At 42.1% G+C, this 17,430-nt stretch overlaps 1 protein-coding gene and 1 long non-coding RNA gene across 2 annotated transcripts in view; both read left to right on the top strand.

The window, feature by feature from the left end:
- The first annotated feature begins 1,524 nt into the window (after positions 1-1,524).
- LOC306929734 overlaps positions 1,525-17,430 on the top strand; it is a 231,748-nt gene continuing 215,842 nt past the window's right edge. The window contains exon 1 of the long non-coding RNA XR_013790834.1: positions 1,525-1,575. This is a non-coding gene — a long non-coding RNA (uncharacterized lncRNA). The remainder of the gene's footprint in view (positions 1,576-17,430) is intronic.
- On the top strand, positions 11,770-13,227 carry LOC306929723 (potassium voltage-gated channel subfamily A member 3-like; the record flags this gene model as incomplete). Its single annotated transcript, XM_079510367.1, has 1 exon — positions 11,770-13,227. One exon carries the CDS (start codon positions 11,770-11,772, stop codon positions 13,225-13,227), a length of 1,458 nt encoding a protein of 485 aa, XP_079366493.1.

The raw sequence follows: 17,430 nt of genomic DNA, 5'->3' as shown, positions 1-17,430 counted from the left end.
TCTCGGTTGACCTGGATTATTATTACCCCAGTCAGGTCCTCACAGCAGCTCTGTTGGTAAATATTTCAATGGCATTGGTTGTTCCTGAGGTGGGCTAAATGCTCTCCATAACACAGATTCACATAATGGTGCTGTCACTATTCAGATTTATTTTCTTTGCCATATTCCATGTGTACTTGCATACATAAAGAAAGGAAATGCTGGCCGTCATCAGCCACAAATGAACAAACTCCCGCAAACTGTATACAATCTTTTTTTTTTAATAATAATCTAAAAGCAAGTAACATGAAAACAAAGAATTTAAAGGTTGGTAAAGTTCTATAGAGAGATTTTTCTTTTTCTTTTCATTTTTTTCAAGTTAGCAGCACAGTATAGCCTATTAAGTACAATGTATACTGCATTATAAAAGGTGCAATTGATCCTCACATGTCCTGATTCAAGTCCAGTAGTATACTATCGTCACCTATAGAGGGTATGCGCGTGACATCATCATCAAACCAGGAAGTTATGCAGGAACGCCTATACTGAGTGGCAAAAAACTACTTTCTGGCCTTGACAGCCCATACATTTAAACAGAAAAGTCCTATCTGATTGCATTAAACAACGTTAAACAATGTTAAACTCACTTTGCATGTTGCTTTGCCACTCGATTTGCCACTCGATGTGCCATTCACTTTAAGCATGCGCATACCCTCTATATGTGGCCAGTTTCATTTCCTCTCTGTGTTGCCATGTTGGATGTGTTTGTTTGTGACTGTGACGGCAGCCTCTGTCTATAGAGGGTATGCGTGTGACATCATCATCATACCCGGAAGTTATGCGGGAATGCCTACTGAGTGGCAAAACAATATTTTCTAGCCTTGGCAGCCCATACATCCAAACAGAAAAGTCCTATTTGATTGCATTAAATGACTTTAAACAACAATTCATTCACTTTGTCACTCACTTTGCCACTCGATTTGCCACTCGATCTGCCATTCACTTTATGCATGCGCATACCCTCTATTGCATGGGTATAGGCTTTTGGGGAAAAGGTAAATGCGTCTAAGCCTGGGCCCGCTCGGAATCCAGTCTGCTGTGACACACTCCCCATATATTCTATATATCTATAGCCAGCCCCATCAGAGCATTCACATTGTACCTGGAACCTTGGGTTCCTCATCCTGTTTCACATTCATCTTATTAAGTTTCAATACATCGTTAAACATAAGTAGAGGTGAGATCTCTTACTGGTAAAGACAAATACTACAGTTGGAGGCCATCGATATTGTCCTTTTCTTTTTGCTGAGGTTTGCGTGATCTGCGCAAAAGGACAGTTAACCCATTTTGGGCGGGAACCCCTTTTGGTGTTTTAAACATTATGTTATAATTTAGCTATTGAAAAATAGCAGATCTACAAGCTCATAGCGCGCCACCGAGTGGCGCGCTACGAGCTTGTAGGTCTGCTATTTTTGAAAAATCGTGAAAATATTTATTTCAGAAAACTGGAGGATTTAGAAGGATTTTTTAAAATTTTGAGGTCAGGCCTAAATGGGTCAAATGATAAGGGACAATATCGGTGGCACCCAACTGTATGTGTGAGATATATATAAAAGGCACATGAATGTATTTTAATGTATGCATATGTGTATACAAGTACGTAAGTCAGGCAAAATTGTCTTTGCATGTACTGTATGTGCATGTTGTGTCAGTGTTTTATGTCCATGGAATAAATTTGTCCCCGGAGGGCAATGGTGGGAAGGAAAGCCGGGTAAATAGCAGGTCCCTAAGCTTATCTATTTTCTCCTCCCTTTATACTACATGTGTGTGTACGCGTGCGTGATGTGTGTGTGTGTGTGTGTGTGTGTGTTTACTTGGAGTATGTGATTGGAAGCAGGCTGTGAATAATCAGCTGGAGCTCACCTCCCAGCATGGAATACCATGGAGGAAATTTCCTAATGCATAAATGTTGAATTTCCTCTTCTACCAAGGCTATCACTATAGGACTCCCAAAGACCAGCAAAGAAAGACAGGTCTTTAATGGCCTACCCAACATCAGTGGCCCTTATCAATATTATATATTTGAATGCTAATTTTACTGTCCAATGACATGGACCAAGATATTTTGGAACATATATATTGTGCTCCATTAAGACATCCATTGTAGGCCTACTACATTTCTGGGGTTTGGGCACCTGCCCCCTCAGTGCTCTCTGCACGGCCCTGATTGTATACATTCTGTATTCTGTGTTTGCCCTTTTATTAATTTTGGAATGCCATACAATCTTTCATCTTCCAATCATCACATGCCTGTACGATGCTTGTCAAAGGGGTAATTGCGACCAAGTATCAAAGCTTTTAGGTCACCTAAAACCTTGACCTCTCTTTAGCACAGTATGCTTACTTCCTCCTCAGATCTATTGTGTCAATGTGTTATTAACATGTTTTCGTTTGCGTGTCATGCCCTCTGAGCTCTGACGCAATCGATTCGATTGCAGTGGGCAGCTCCTAACTGGCTCATAACTGGAGGCGAATGACTTGTTGACATCCATATCTCCGTAGCTACAAACAAGACAAGTGAATCAGCAGCTGAGAAAACAAATGCAACACAAACAAATTACTGGTTTTGTTTATTATGATGGCCATTTTAATTGAGTTCTCACTCCTCTCCATCATGGTGATTCGTTTATGTGTCTGTCTGCTCCAGCCTGCTAGACTCTCTAGTGACCTGTTCCCCCCAATCTCTCACGGTGGCTCAGCATGGAGACTGTGGAGCATTAGCCAGTCCATCTGCTCCTTGCAAACGGCGATACCCACTTCAAACATGGCTATAGAGCGTTGCAGTCCCGCCCCTACCATGGACCAGGAAATGATTCTCCGTTCATTTTCCTCATAGACATTTCAGAAAGTATTTATTTAAAGACGTTTACGCCGCGGACAAAGCCAACTCGAGTCGTGACAAATCATGACAACAAACACAATTTGTGGGGCCAAAAAAATAATTAGAAAGAAGAAAAAAACGGCAGGTTACAACACTTTTTTTGTTGTTTTTCTTCTTTGTAATTATTTGTTTGGTCCAAAATATTGTTTGTGTTGTCATGAGTTGTCACGACTCGAGTTGGCTTTGTCCGCGGCGTAACCGTCTTTAAATAAATACTTTTAGAAATGTCTATGGGAAAAATGCATTGGGATTCATTTCCTGGTCCATGGTAGGGGGCGGGACTGTGACGCTCTATACTTGAGCGAAGCGCAAGGTTATATATTTCATAGAAAATCAATGGCCATTTGGACTCAGAACACCACTACTTCTGTACTGCATGTGTCAGGAGTACAGGGTGTAGAATGATTAGTCTGTGTGTCTACAGCTTGAATGAAAACCACTGCTGCAGTGCTGCTATACCCTGGGGTTCCAAGACAACCACTACTTTAGACAGTTCCCATAACTCCCTTTACCGCATGCAATAATGTAGGATTTGTTGCTTGAATGTGCATCGTTACTGAATATTGAATGCTGAATGGATGCTGAGAAATATATAGTCTTAAAGGGTCAAATGGTAAAATGGGCAGCATTTATATATAGTGCCTTCAGACTTTCCAACCCTTCAAAGCGCTTTACAACGTATTTCATGTCACCCATCCAACCACATTCACACAGCGGCAGAGGAAACAATACGAGGCACCAACCTGCTGACAGGGAGCAGTAAGTTAAGGTTCTCAAGGACACATTTTATTTAACCATGCATTTCACTGAGTCTGGGTTTCCCACCTCTGCAGTATGACATACAGTAAGAGCAATTAATTGCCACTGTATGATTATGGTCAATATCATTCAGCCCTGTTTTCCACATCTCATCCACTTCAGGCAGAATATACGGCCAAGCTCAACCCACAATCAATTGGAGAGGCTTTATTAGCACACAGGCCCATGCCTGCCGTCTCTCAACTAACTCCTTGCAGGTCGGAAATAAATGTCGGCCCAATGCCCAGAGGGGTCTTTTTGCGTAGCCTTAGCAATCCATTATGGTGACAGTGTGTCATACAGGGGGGCCAGAGAGCTCTTTGTCTCAGGGGATCTCTAATCCAGGAGGTTGGATCTTTTTACCCAACGCACGCCGCCTCCTCCCTGTTGCCTGTGACCTTCACATGTCGCTGCTGCGGTGTCGTTTAGAATTGGGTATTCCTACAATCTGCATGCAGGCCCCTCACAACTGATGTATGGACATTACCGAGGCTTCCAAATATTAGTAAGTTATCTACGTACTTCGGTAATCGGTACTTCTCACAGTAGGCCTGGCTATATTTCAGAGTGCACAACAACAGCTATAGTTTCAACTCGCTTCCAAATTCCAAATTAAGCAAGATAGCACCCCATAGCATAGCAGCAGACAACATGGGGCACAAAAATTACAATTATGACCATTGATGTCTTCAATCACATAGTATTAAATCCATAATCAAGGGCGGATGCTGTTGTTGAGTTTTCCGGCCCAGTAAAGGTGAACTCTTCAGGATACAACTGTTGTAGTTCCTCCAGGGACTGCTGACTTCCTTCCAAAAACTTTGCAATATTAAACGTTTGGCATTGTGAGGCTAACATTTAGGCTACTCTTAGAGAGGCTTCTCATTTTTATTTAATCATAAATATAAAGACACGAGTTTCCGGGGTGAAGAAAAACAAATCTGCTGCATTCTAGAAACAGCAAATAACAAAACAAGCACTAGTGTCAGGCATCAGGCATGACCAATCAATCTACGCAGGCTCAGAGAGACAAACTAGGCCCAGTGGCTATGGAAAGCCAAATAGGAAACACACAGTGTGTGTGTGTGTGTGTGTGTGTGTGTGTGTGTGTGTGTGTGTGTGTGTGTGTGTGTGCGTGCGTGCGTGCGTGCGTGCGTGCGTGCGTGCGTGCGTGCGTGCGTGCGTGCGTGCGTGGCTGTGCGTGTGCGTGTGTGTGTCTATTCTTCAATGTTCACGTTTGCCTCTGGTACTGTTAACTGTGACAGTAAATGTAATCATCTATGTTAAAAGATGCTTATAGTATGCATAAACCCATGTCTAATTTGATGTGTGACAGCACGGGACTGTGTGTGTGTGTGTGTGTGTGTGTGTGTGTGTGTGTGTGTGTGTGTGTGTGTGTGTGTGTGTGTGTGTGTGTGTGTGTGTGTGTGTGTGTGTGTGTGTGTGTGTGTGTGTGTGTGTGTGTGTGTGTGTGTGTGTGTGTGTGTGTGTTAGATGTGGCACACTACAGTACCATAAGATGAAAGCACACAGCAGGTTATGGAGTGTTTCAGTCCCTATAGCTAACCATATGTATGTCACGTTTGTTTTGCACGTTACCGTGGCAGCAACTGCTCACATTTCCATGGTGGTGAGGATTCCTTGGAGGAATGACAGCTTTCAAAACACTCTCTTGCTTAAACATCAGCAATATATTCATATATATGTACAAAACATGACCACAGCCGTTTTTACAATCCCACTAGTTAGTTGGTGAACTTATGACCAATTATTTCAACTACGTTGTTTTCTATTTTAGTGTACGTCTTCTCGTGATCCTTTCATTATTGAATATTTATTTACACTTTGACCTGGCCTGAAAGTATACAGTTTCAAGTGGATTCCATATCCCTTATATGTCACAACTGTGACATAACCCAAGACAAACAATCACCTTGTGGGACATTTTGCACCCATTAACATGGGATGTCATGTCAGATATCTGCACTTCTCTCTTAGGATTTACAGTTCAACTGGAGCCACAAACCAGGAAACGAGGATTCGGATCAATATCCAGCTTATTGTTGCCGGATAATGTTGAATAGGGTTTCACACATGGTTGCTATGGTTCTACAAAGGAAACAAAGACAAAGAAAAAAGTTCCAGATAAACATCAAATTATAAATATGACCTTTAAATAATACTATACATTTAATATTGTATTTCATTTAAATAAGAATTAGCCACATATTTTTTTTAAACAAATTTTATTCAAAGAGTATGACATCATATTATGCAAGTTTCACAGAAAGAAAATACAACTCTTTGTTTTTATATTTTCTCCCACAACTCCTTTCCCAATCCTCCCCACCCACCCACCATCTTTCCCCACGAGACCAGACATACAAACAACATAAATTATATACAGGTATAAAACCTAATAATTAGCCACATATTAAGTAATTAATAAGTTAACATATCCATTCATATCATATTAGTCTATTCTTAAACCAAATTCACTTCAGTAAAAAGCACTAGAACTTACATTAAACCAAGTTCCACAAACACATGGTAAACATCAGCAACACAAAGCAAACGCATATACAGTAGGCCTGCTGTGCATGTGTTTGGAGTTTCTATTCTAACACGCACCAAGAACAATTCATCACACATTTGGTATTTGTCGAACAAGGCTTCTGAAGTTCTGAATCACTCTGATTGTCTGTGTCAACATTGGTTCATTACAGAGGACTTGTGCATGATAGAAGAATTGGCACAATACAACCAGTTTCCAATAACATCATGTGGCTGCTGCTCCAAATGGTTTCTGTAGTCAGTAAAAGTTGCGTTGTGTTATTTATGACCTTGGCCTTCACCTTGACTCATGAAAGCCACAATGAATGCCTAATGATTCTGTACTAGCAGGGATTACACAGCCAATAATTGATTGATGGACCCCGGCCTCTCTCTCTCTCTCTCTCTCTCTCTCTCCCTCCCTCCCTAACACACACTCTCTGCCTGTATCGATCTGACAGTGTGTGCCACAGAAAGGACTTGCTCCTCATTTCTCAGAGGCACCAGAAATAATGATGACACTTTTGATGGAAACATTGATCAATTCTTCTTTATACAGATATTCTTCTGGTTTGGTGAAGAATGCAGAGGGAGGGCGAATTATAGCAAATATGCTTGTCCCATGAGTGTGGGATTGTCGTGGCATTTGTATCACTTTTGAAATGTCAATTACAATTTCTGCTACAGTTAAGAAATATTTGTATATGGCATGGCTCCTATAGGGGGTGAGCCATCTAAATGTGTGTGTGTGTGTGTGTGTGTGTGTGTGTGTGTGTGTGTGTGTGTGTGTGTGCGCGTGCGTGCGTGCGTGCGTGCGTGCGTGCATTTCTCTTTTCTTTTCTCTTTAACACAACAATAACGAGGAGCTTGCAGAAAAACGAATTTCACCCACTTGTTTACTGTAAAACTGTGATGTGACAATAAAGTTGATTCACTCCATATTTGGACAAGACTGACATAGTCAATATGACCTCATCAATATGATGTTATTACATTTGTTTCTTTACCAAGTGATAAAAAGAAAAAGTACCTTCAGCTGCTTTCAGCTCCAGAGGTTTGAATACAGAATTTTGATCTCCTCTAGGCAGGCAATATGGTGTTTTGCACGGAGAAAACGCATCGAAAGACCTTGTGGAATTAAAGGCCATCAAGTATTCATGAACATATGTGAGGACATGGACATGTGTAGGAAAGGTCAATATGCGCACACATTCCTGGAATGGTGTAGACAGGGTGGATAAATCACCTGTAGCACTTCAGTGGGACCACGGCAGTTCAAATAATGGTCTTGATTTGCAGGCAGGCTGACATCTTGGCTTTTACATTGACAGCATTCACCAGGGAATAGTGCCATAAAAAAGGTGCTTGGTGTCTATCCATCACTCTCTCTCTCTCTCTCTCTCTCTCTCTCTCTCTCTCTCTCTCTTTCTCTCTCTCTCTGTCTCCCAACTTGTCTTCTTCTTTCAAGCCTCACACACAAAGCCAAACCAACACGCACGCATGCACGCACGCACGCACGCACGCACGCACGCACGCACGCACGCACGCACGCACGCACGCACGCACGCACGCACACACACACACACACATTGATTTTTGTATAAGATTCATCAAAACTCATGAAGGCAATTCAAAACAGAATTATACAGTAAACCTGGGATCAGCTCACGTGACAGGATCATGCAGTCCCTCTGTGTTTACAAGCATGAGCGGTGTTTATACGAAGGCCTCGGGGAAATAATGGATTTTAAATTACATTTATGTTCAGCGAAATGCATTTAACTGAAGAACGAATGGGATGAAACAAAGGCTAAAGACATAAGGGAACAGAGAGAGAGAGAGAGAGAGAGAGAGAGAGAGAGAGAGAGAGAGAGAGAGATTGATAAAGCCAAGGAGAGAGTGTGGACAGGCTTAATAGCCTAAATGTATTTAACAGGCTCTGTTGGTTTAAATATGAAAGTATCGACTTTAGACGGAGTTTCATTTTTATATCTGTCCATCTGTTGGTCCATCAGTATAATGACAAAAATGAAAAGTGCACTTGCATTCAACTGAAAATAATGAAGCTGGCTCTATATAGACTGATAAGAAGTTCCTTCCCAGTTAGAGGGTGAACAATCACTCTCTCCTGGCCATGTATCTGCAGAAGTTGGAATCATAATTAGAAACTAAATTTGACTTTAACTTAATCTTTGTGTTTCGTTACCATGGGAACAAAGCGGGCCTATAAGTATTCGGCACATGCACATTATTGAGAAGCAATTACTGTCAGCTTGAATAGATATGTGCCTGATTTTATTCTCTCTTACTCTCACACACACACACGCACGCACGCACGCATGCACGCACGCACGCACGCACGCACGCACGCACGCACACACATGCGCATGTGTGCGCTGAGGCCAACTAAATTAGGAAAGCTCATGCACACACACACACCACACTGTGTGCTCAAATGTTGAGCACAATTGGGGAGAAAAAGGGGCAAAGAGAATTGGCTACACTAAAATTTGAATAAATAAATGAAGTTTTGTATAAAGTATTCATATGTAAATGTATAGGCTGCCATGTTCACACTTCACAGCCATCATGCAGTGTGGGTTTACAAAGATGTTTTGTAACAGGTGGTAATAATTACTAAACTTCACATAAAAAATAGATTGTCAGGAGCACATTATAATCTCTAGACATCTATCTTAATCATTTCTAGTCTACTCACATAACAGTAGCCTCTAGTCTACTCACATAACAGTAGCCTCGAGACCACAGGCGTTTTGTTTTCCATAACACTTGTTTTATCTTGTTTCTTGTGATTCCTTATACAGAGAGAGATTATGCACTTTGTATTTTCCCTGTCATTGTCTTCTTTACTTATGAGGTATTCATTGACAATGTAAGGCTGCGCTGTTGTGGCCGCATCTGTGAAAGCATACACTTAAGGGTTAAGTTAAAGTGAAAACACCTTGGCCATGATGTTTGTTATGGTTGCCTAATAAAATACATATTATGAAAACTTGTGTTGTGTGATATGTGTTGCTCCATGTGACTGGAATTGTCTTGGTTTACTCATTAGTGTTGTAATTTTCAATAGTAGAATTATCAAAGATAGGTCTAGAGCAATATAATGTGCCGACAGTCTACATTTTTATGTGAAACTTGATATGTGAAATTGGATGACTTCTGTTGGTTGTCACATGAACCGTAATTACAAAGAGCTTTTTTTCCCCTCAGCCCTGCAGGGCTTTGGACTGCCAGGTCAACTGTCTGTAAGGTCAACCATCTTTAACGTTTTCGGTTGCATCATCTGTTTATTTATTTATTTGTTTACCTACTTAGTTTGTTGTGACAGTGTGGTCTCGGTAAGGCCTTTTTGTAGCCACATCCAGTGTTCCACTTTCACAGTGGCTTTACATTTACAGATCAATGTCAAATCAATCTCTATTAAAGTCTCACTTGAACCCCTATATCTCCCTTCGTAGATAATGTGACCAACTCCCAGAGCTATATGAACCCCTATATCTCCCTTCATAGATAATGTGACCAACTCCCAGAGCTATATAAGTTCAGAACATGCCTGTGACATGTGTAATGGCAGCTTTTGATATTACTATTAGTAAGTAAACAACATCAGAAAGAAGCAGGACTCAACCATCAGGATTCGAACTCCATTCTTTTATTGTATATGTCATCACACCGGAGAGAGACTATAGTGTCTCCCTCCAGAGCTTCCCCCAGCACTCCCCACACACATGTCCCACACATATTTTATACTGTACTTTCAGGAGTGTACAGAGTTTCAGGAGTAACAAGAGATGGTCATTCCTTAAATGGACTCTATTCTATAGTTAACTCACACAGTTTGAAATAGGTTTACATGAGTCGGCAGTCTCTAATAAGTTTGTGGTGGTTAACCATTAACAGGTGGTAATTAGAGTGTTAAGTATCAACTACTAGGCTACATTAAATTAATCAATACCATAGTGTTTATATGCATTTTTGCCACCACACATGTCTTGTCCACCACCATACTTTCGTTGTGCTTTAGTCTGTTATTACAGTAACCTTGAAGGAATATTAAGCGTAATTGCTTAAGTTAAGGGACAACAGAGTGTTGTCCTGTGCACATAAAGTAAACCCTTAGGCGCTTAGGTGCTGAACCCATCAACAAACTATTGAAAACAGAAAATTAACGTCACTAAGCACACTTATAGCTTCTCTTTGTAGATTTTAATCAAGCACACCTGCAGATAGCGGTGCTTCATTAAAATCTGCAACATGGAGCTACAGTGTGCAGCCTTTATTTTCATTTATTTCATCATAAAGTTATTGTAAATGCATGCGTTTCTTCCTAAGCTTCGCCAGACAACAACAGCGTCATGCTCATTTGCCTGCAGGTCCAAATGCCTCAAAAACGTAATTACGATTTTAATATGAACACAGATTGCTGTTGTACTACATGAGTTGTTGTGGACCAAACGACTAACAAGGGGCAATGTTTTAACAAGTGCATATTATTGATGTAGCAGTGCAGGTCACAATAATGCATGTGTGTTTTCAGCACTATGGACAGCTCCAGTCATACTTTGGTGAACATAGGCTAGTCTACTATTGAAGTGGAGAACTTGAATGAAAGCTATCAAACCTTATTGTTATAAACTAAGGCATCTGTAAATATTGTTATCAATATTATTATTTCCGTTGTATTGGGTGTTGTAATAGTGGATTTGATTTACGATTTTTTTAAACAGGAACAAAATGTGTAGAAAATACTGAAAATGACAGTAGTCTAATAGTCAACTGGCAAAAACGAAATCAAGTGGATATAAGAGGACATTCTGGGGGCCTGGGGGGGGGAGGGGGGGGGCACAGCCACATCAAACAGGTGTGAATGAACACGTGGTGTAATGTTTTCATTAACCGTGTTGTTTTCGTCCAGCACAGCGTCACACACAACAACAAGGCGTGAAGCTTGTGCGTATCCCACTTCCCAGCTGGGTCAGAGTGTCAGCATCCATTTATTTTCCGATTGGGTGAGTCGGTGGTAGTCAGACGTGTGTCAGACATGCGCGCCGTGGGCGGGTATCGACCATGCACAGATCGACGTGTTGTTTGTAAAGAGAGAACAAATAAGAGAAAAGGATAAGCGTGCGCTCTGTGGGACCGTAACCCTTCGCTGTGGATATACGCATAATATAACTCTGGGAAGTTGGTGTGAGGAGATGTAAGCATTGCTTGAGCGGCGGCTTTAGCTCTCCAAAGCTGCAGGGCTTTGGCTGCGAACGGCGCGGCGCGGCGCGCACTCTCTCCTCTCCTTACCACCTGTATGGATGGATGACTTTTCCTCTGCGGCGGTGGAAAACCTGGTGACGCCGCGGCGAGGTTAATGGATGGATGACCACCACATCAGTCTCATCGAGTCGCCTTATTCGGCCGCCAGGAACAGGGACAACAACAGAAGTGAACGTCAAGACCATGCCGAGGTGAAGAAGGGCGTCATAATGACAGTGGAAAACATGTTTGAGGAGTCAACGGTGCTCTCGTCTCACCTGTCGGTGGATCGATATGAACGCCATGGGGGGATCCCGGGCTACTACGAGCGGGTGGTTATCAACATCTCGGGCTTGCGTTTCGAAACTCAGCTGAAAACTTTCAACCAGTTCCCAAACACACTGCTGGGAGATCCCAGGAAAAGGATGCGCTACTTTGACCCGCTGAGGAACGAGTACTTCTTTGACCGAAACCGGCCCAGCTTTGACGCGATTCTCTACTACTACCAGTCCGGGGGGCGCATCCGGAGACCTGTTAACGTCCCCATTGACATATTCTCCGAGGAGATACGCTTTTATCAGCTCGGAGATGAAGTGATGGAACAATTCAGAGAGGACGAAGGCTTCATAAAAGACGAGGAGCGCATACTGCCCGAGAAAGAGTTCCAAAAGCAGGTTTGGTTATTGTTTGAATATCCAGACAGCTCTGGGCCCGCCAGGGGGATTGCCATAGTGTCGGTGCTTGTCATTATAATCTCAATTGTGGTGTTCTGTGTGGAGACCTTGCCAGAATTTCGGGACGATAAGGAGCGCGCTGTGCCTCCCGCGATAAATGGCACGACACCCGAGCAACCAAACCCATTCACGGACCCCTTTTTTATGATAGAGACACTGTGCATAATCTGGTTCTCTTTCGAGTTACTGGTACGATTTTATGGGTGCCCGAGTAAGACGAAATTCTCCAAAAACATCATGAACATTATTGATATTGTCGCCATAATTCCCTATTTCATCACTTTGGGAACGGAGCTGGCCGAGACGCAAAAAAATGGCGGGCAACAAGCCATGTCCCTCACCATCCTCAGGGTGATACGACTTGTGCGAGTCTTTCGCATCTTCAAACTCTCGAGACACTCCAAGGGCCTTCAGATCTTAGGTCAGACCCTCAAGGCCAGCATGAGGGAACTAGGCCTGCTGATCTTTTTCCTTTTCATTGGAGTAATCTTGTTCTCGAGCGCGGTTTACTTCGCAGAAGCGGACGACCCCACGTCGAGTTTCACCAGCATCCCGGACGCGTTCTGGTGGGCCGTGGTCACCATGACCACGGTTGGATACGGAGACATGCACCCGGTGACCATCGGGGGAAAGATCGTGGGGTCGATGTGCGCGATAGCGGGCGTGCTGACAATTGCCTTGCCCGTGCCCGTGATTGTCTCCAATTTCAACTACTTTTACCACAGGGAGACGGACGGAGAAGAGAGCACACAGTACTCGCATGTCAGCAGCTGCGAGGAGGACGATCATGTCATCCCGGCAGGAGACGAGCTGAAAAGGACTTGCAGCTCGCCGTCCCTGGGCATGAAGTCAGAATACATGGTCATAGAGGAGGCCTTCAATAAGGAGCCAAACTTCACCAACGAAAACACCCAAAACTGCGTGAACATCACGAAGATTTTCACGGATGTGTAAATTTGTCCTCTGTGTTTATTATGGAGCATGAAGGGAATTCTATTATGACATATTTTTGATAGCTATAAATTGTAATAATGTCTCGGTTCATATCTGTCTGTGGAGTGGAGCCACATGATGCCTGATAGGCCTATACCATATCGTGGTCATGCTTGCGTCAGAAGGTGTTTTGTTCAGTGATTTTGATTAGCCTATAACAACACGTGTGGCATAATAGGCTATACTATAGCCTAGGCCTATAGCAGCATATAATTCTACCTGTATAAGAAGCATATTTGTCTTGTGCTTTGTGAGGAAGACATTGTTTCATTGTCCAGTCATATAATGAATGGCAATATACTGTAAGCCTATAGCCAAAATGCCTGTAAAGGTTATTATATCTAATATATCATACACTGTTATCATACACGTAAATCTTCCAGTGATGGTTGGTTAATTATTCAGGTTAATGTATGCAAAGCGAAAAAAGCTTCACCAGTTATAAACTGAGCGATAGTCGTGCAGAATTGCCTATAGCCTCAATACCAAATAAAAAGGGAAATGAAGAGACCCTGACTCATTACCTTATTGTATTTTTATTTGCATGCACTCGCTTAAGAAATTCTGTAAGGTTTTCATCCATGCATCTCAAGAGATGATACGGAAAAAATAATTGCTAAGGCATTTTATACCATGTCCATCTGGCAATAAATGCCTTAAAATATTGTATTCCCTTTTAATCTCTTGTCTCATGAAATGTCTATAGCCATTGAAACCCATGCGCACTTGCTGCAAATTACAGTGAAATAATGTCCAGATCCATGCTTTAGAAAGTGCAATATTTATAACACAGCTAATGATAAATAAGTGTTATGCGAGGATCAAAGAACAGCACACGTGTGGTCCCTCCTTCTCCTTTAATGAACCCACCCTGTGATGCAGTCTCCATGACAACGGTGGTTTCCTGGGTAACCCCCTTTCTTTCAAAAGGTTTCCATGGCATGGTTTTAGCATAGACTTTCCAACCAAATGTGTTTCTCCTCCACATTTTCGTCCTTGGAATAATGGGGGTAATTTAACTCACATTCGTCATGGGTAACTACAGTGAATAGCCCTTGATGTAACCATAATTTACAACCGCTTGATGTTGAATGCATTTATGGAACTCTTAAGGGTAATTCAGTATGAACAAATCAATACCAATCTATTGACCCCTATTCCGGCCAAGAGAATACAGGCTATCTGGGTAATAACAAGTAGGCTGTTAAGCGTAGAGGAAACCTTTGTTTGCAACACAGCTGGCAGGGTGTTCAACTCCTTTCTCATTAAAACCCCTCAGCTGTTTCTTTTTCAGGGAATCTACCATTCCAGCCCGTTTTGGACAGTAACTAGCCAAAGTAGATTTCCTTGCGTACTGGAGCCTATACTTCAAATAAAGTGAGGGGCGCTCTTATCATCATCATACATCATTTTACATCATCTCATTCCAGCCAATCACAATTTGCGTCCCTCACCTTTGTCTGTGTGTTTACACACTTCTGTCTTCAATGTTCACAATGCTTGTGTTTACAAATTTTTTGTCTTCAATGTTTGTGTTTACACAAACACTCACTGGACATAGGAGGGGCTAAAATGTAGTATCATGTACTTTACTTGAGTATTTTCATTTTTGGATTAGCCTATACTTTCAAGTGAAAGTCAGAAGTGCACCACACTTTCAAAGACAAAAAAAAACTATAGGGTTAGGGACCGGGTTAGGGTTAAACTGCAATACATTTCCAGGAATAGAGGGTATGCAAGTTATGCGGGAACGGAGCGCCTATACTGAGTGGCAAAAAACTACTTTCTGGCCTTGACAGCCCATACATCAGATTGTACGATTGAACGACGTACAATTCACTTTGCCACGTGATTTACCATTCACTTTACGCATGCACCTCTATAAACAACATTATGAATTAACCCCTATATCTCATAATGACTATAGGCTATCACAAATGTTATAAAAACATGGTGGTTGGCTGGCAATATCTGTGTCAAAGCTAACCAAATTACAGTAGGCTATACTGCATCAAGCTATATCCCCACTATTTAACACGGGCCTCATCTCACCCATGCAGGGGGTGGTATATAAGCATTTGCATTTATTTAACCTCAAATGCAGTTATTCTTTAGGACCAGCCAGCAGCTGAGTCCACATCCATGTTATAGACTTGTGTTTCATTAGGCAAGCATTTATATCTATCTTCTATTGATAGCTATAAATGCACCAAGTCTCTGTCTGTACGTACATGTGTAACTCTGTCTGTACGTACATGTGTAATCCACGTAACTCCAGAACTGTTCGCCCCACCGACTTCTAATTCAACACACGCATCCCACACCCCCACAGGGAGTGCAGTGCCCGGTGTCGAGTCGGTTGGACCCATGGTTGTCCAGAACCGCCCCAAAAAGGCCTCTGCCCGGGCTCTGGACGGCCCCTGTCCATTGTCCATATATGGAGCTGGCCTGTTCTGACATCATTCTGACGTCTGTGTAGACTCCATATTTGGGCATGCCTGACAAAGAACTCATATATGGGCATAAAAGGGACACAGACATAATATCTGCAGGGGTGGGGCATCCATTTCCAACTTGTATCGTTCCAAGTAGGCCAGTGCCCAACGCGCACCGCTGTAGAGGCCCCACGGGCACCGCTCTAGTGTTTTATAATAACTAAAAGCTCACAATGTGTCGCATCGTGATGCATTGTGAGGTTGAATGTGGAAATGATTATTTCATGAAATGATGCCTCTGATACAAAGGTTAATACAACTGGGCGAGACATCCTTACTTATTTAATTTTACATTAGCCAAGTCCCTTCTCTGGGACTGAACCATATCTATCAATATCACTGCACTATGTATTATAAAGCTGATATTTGTCATGAGACTTCGGATAAAAAGGATGTGAAGATTAATCGTTTAACATATGTTCCTAATGTAGTATACTGTAGGCCTACAGGAGGATAGGAGAGGAGTTGATTATTGTTTGTTATTTCTGAACAGCTAAGTGCTGCCCTCAAGTGAAACAAGTGAGATATTACCAGAGCCCATGCAGTGTTGGATAAGGTGAGCATTAGATGTTAGGCCTGCAATATTTGTTCCAGTTTTTACAACTTTGACCAAATGGTACCGTAAACTACACAAAAATCATGATGAAATTTCAGTTCAGTATATAATTTAGCCTACATTTGATCATTTACATAGCCTGGGTATATGGTCAGGAACATTATAGTGAGTATACACAATGGAGTGTTAAATTATGTCCCCAAGGACACCATTGTCACAGAAAAACATAGTTTTCCCATCCACGTACCAATGCTTGTGTCATCCACCACCTCAAACGGTAAGATTCACAACATTCACTACAAGTCAATGAATGGCAGATCTTATCACATGATATGATGATTGTCTCCTTACTATTTGTATATTACTATTTGTATATTATCTTTGGTGAGAACCACATATAAGCCCTCCATGGGTTTCTTTTCTCACCTGCACACACATTTACTCTTTTTTTTGTACTGTGTTATTGTGCGAATAAACTAAACTAAACTAAAAAATATGAAGACAAAGATGCTTTGACTGGTCAGTTTAGCTGACAACTTTGTCTTGTTTCGTTTGTGCTGCCATCTTGAGCATCTTCCCATTCTAAAGTGATAGTGCTCTGTTTCCTTACGGTCTCTAAGTATAGTAGAATTAAGTCATAATGTATTATAGTCTAGAACCCAAATACAGTCCCCTGGCTGCTTTCCCATATTGTCTTCCTAAAGTAATGGTCAATGGGCTGAAAACAAACCACGGTATTGAATCTGTAGAGACGATTTCCTATATGGTAGGCCGTAGGCAGCTGTCAAAGGGCTGGGTGTAAGCTTGTAGGAGGGAGTCTACATGCTTGAGCCCAAGTATGTTGGTTTGGGTACCTCTTTTGTACTGCTTTATCTTATATATGATCTTTACTGAACCGGCTCACTTCGTGGCGCTCCTGGTTAGTTTCTGATGGATCTGCGTCAGATTTTATGACGTGGCCCGACGTCACACCACTGACCGTTTCCGTGACAACAGAATCAGTGTATAATTCAGGCGAGGAAAATACCTTGATATCGCTCAGAGGCATTTGTCTGACCCATAACTCTAAAGCATCCCGTTGGGCATGGGCCATATTAGCCTACACTTTGTACA

Source organism: Electrona antarctica (genome assembly GCF_951216825.1).
Source record: "Electrona antarctica genome assembly, chromosome: 9".
Taxonomy (NCBI): Eukaryota; Metazoa; Chordata; class Actinopteri; order Myctophiformes; family Myctophidae; genus Electrona; species Electrona antarctica.
Note: the sequence above shows the minus strand (reverse complement) of the source record. Positions and strands in the feature narration are given on the sequence as shown.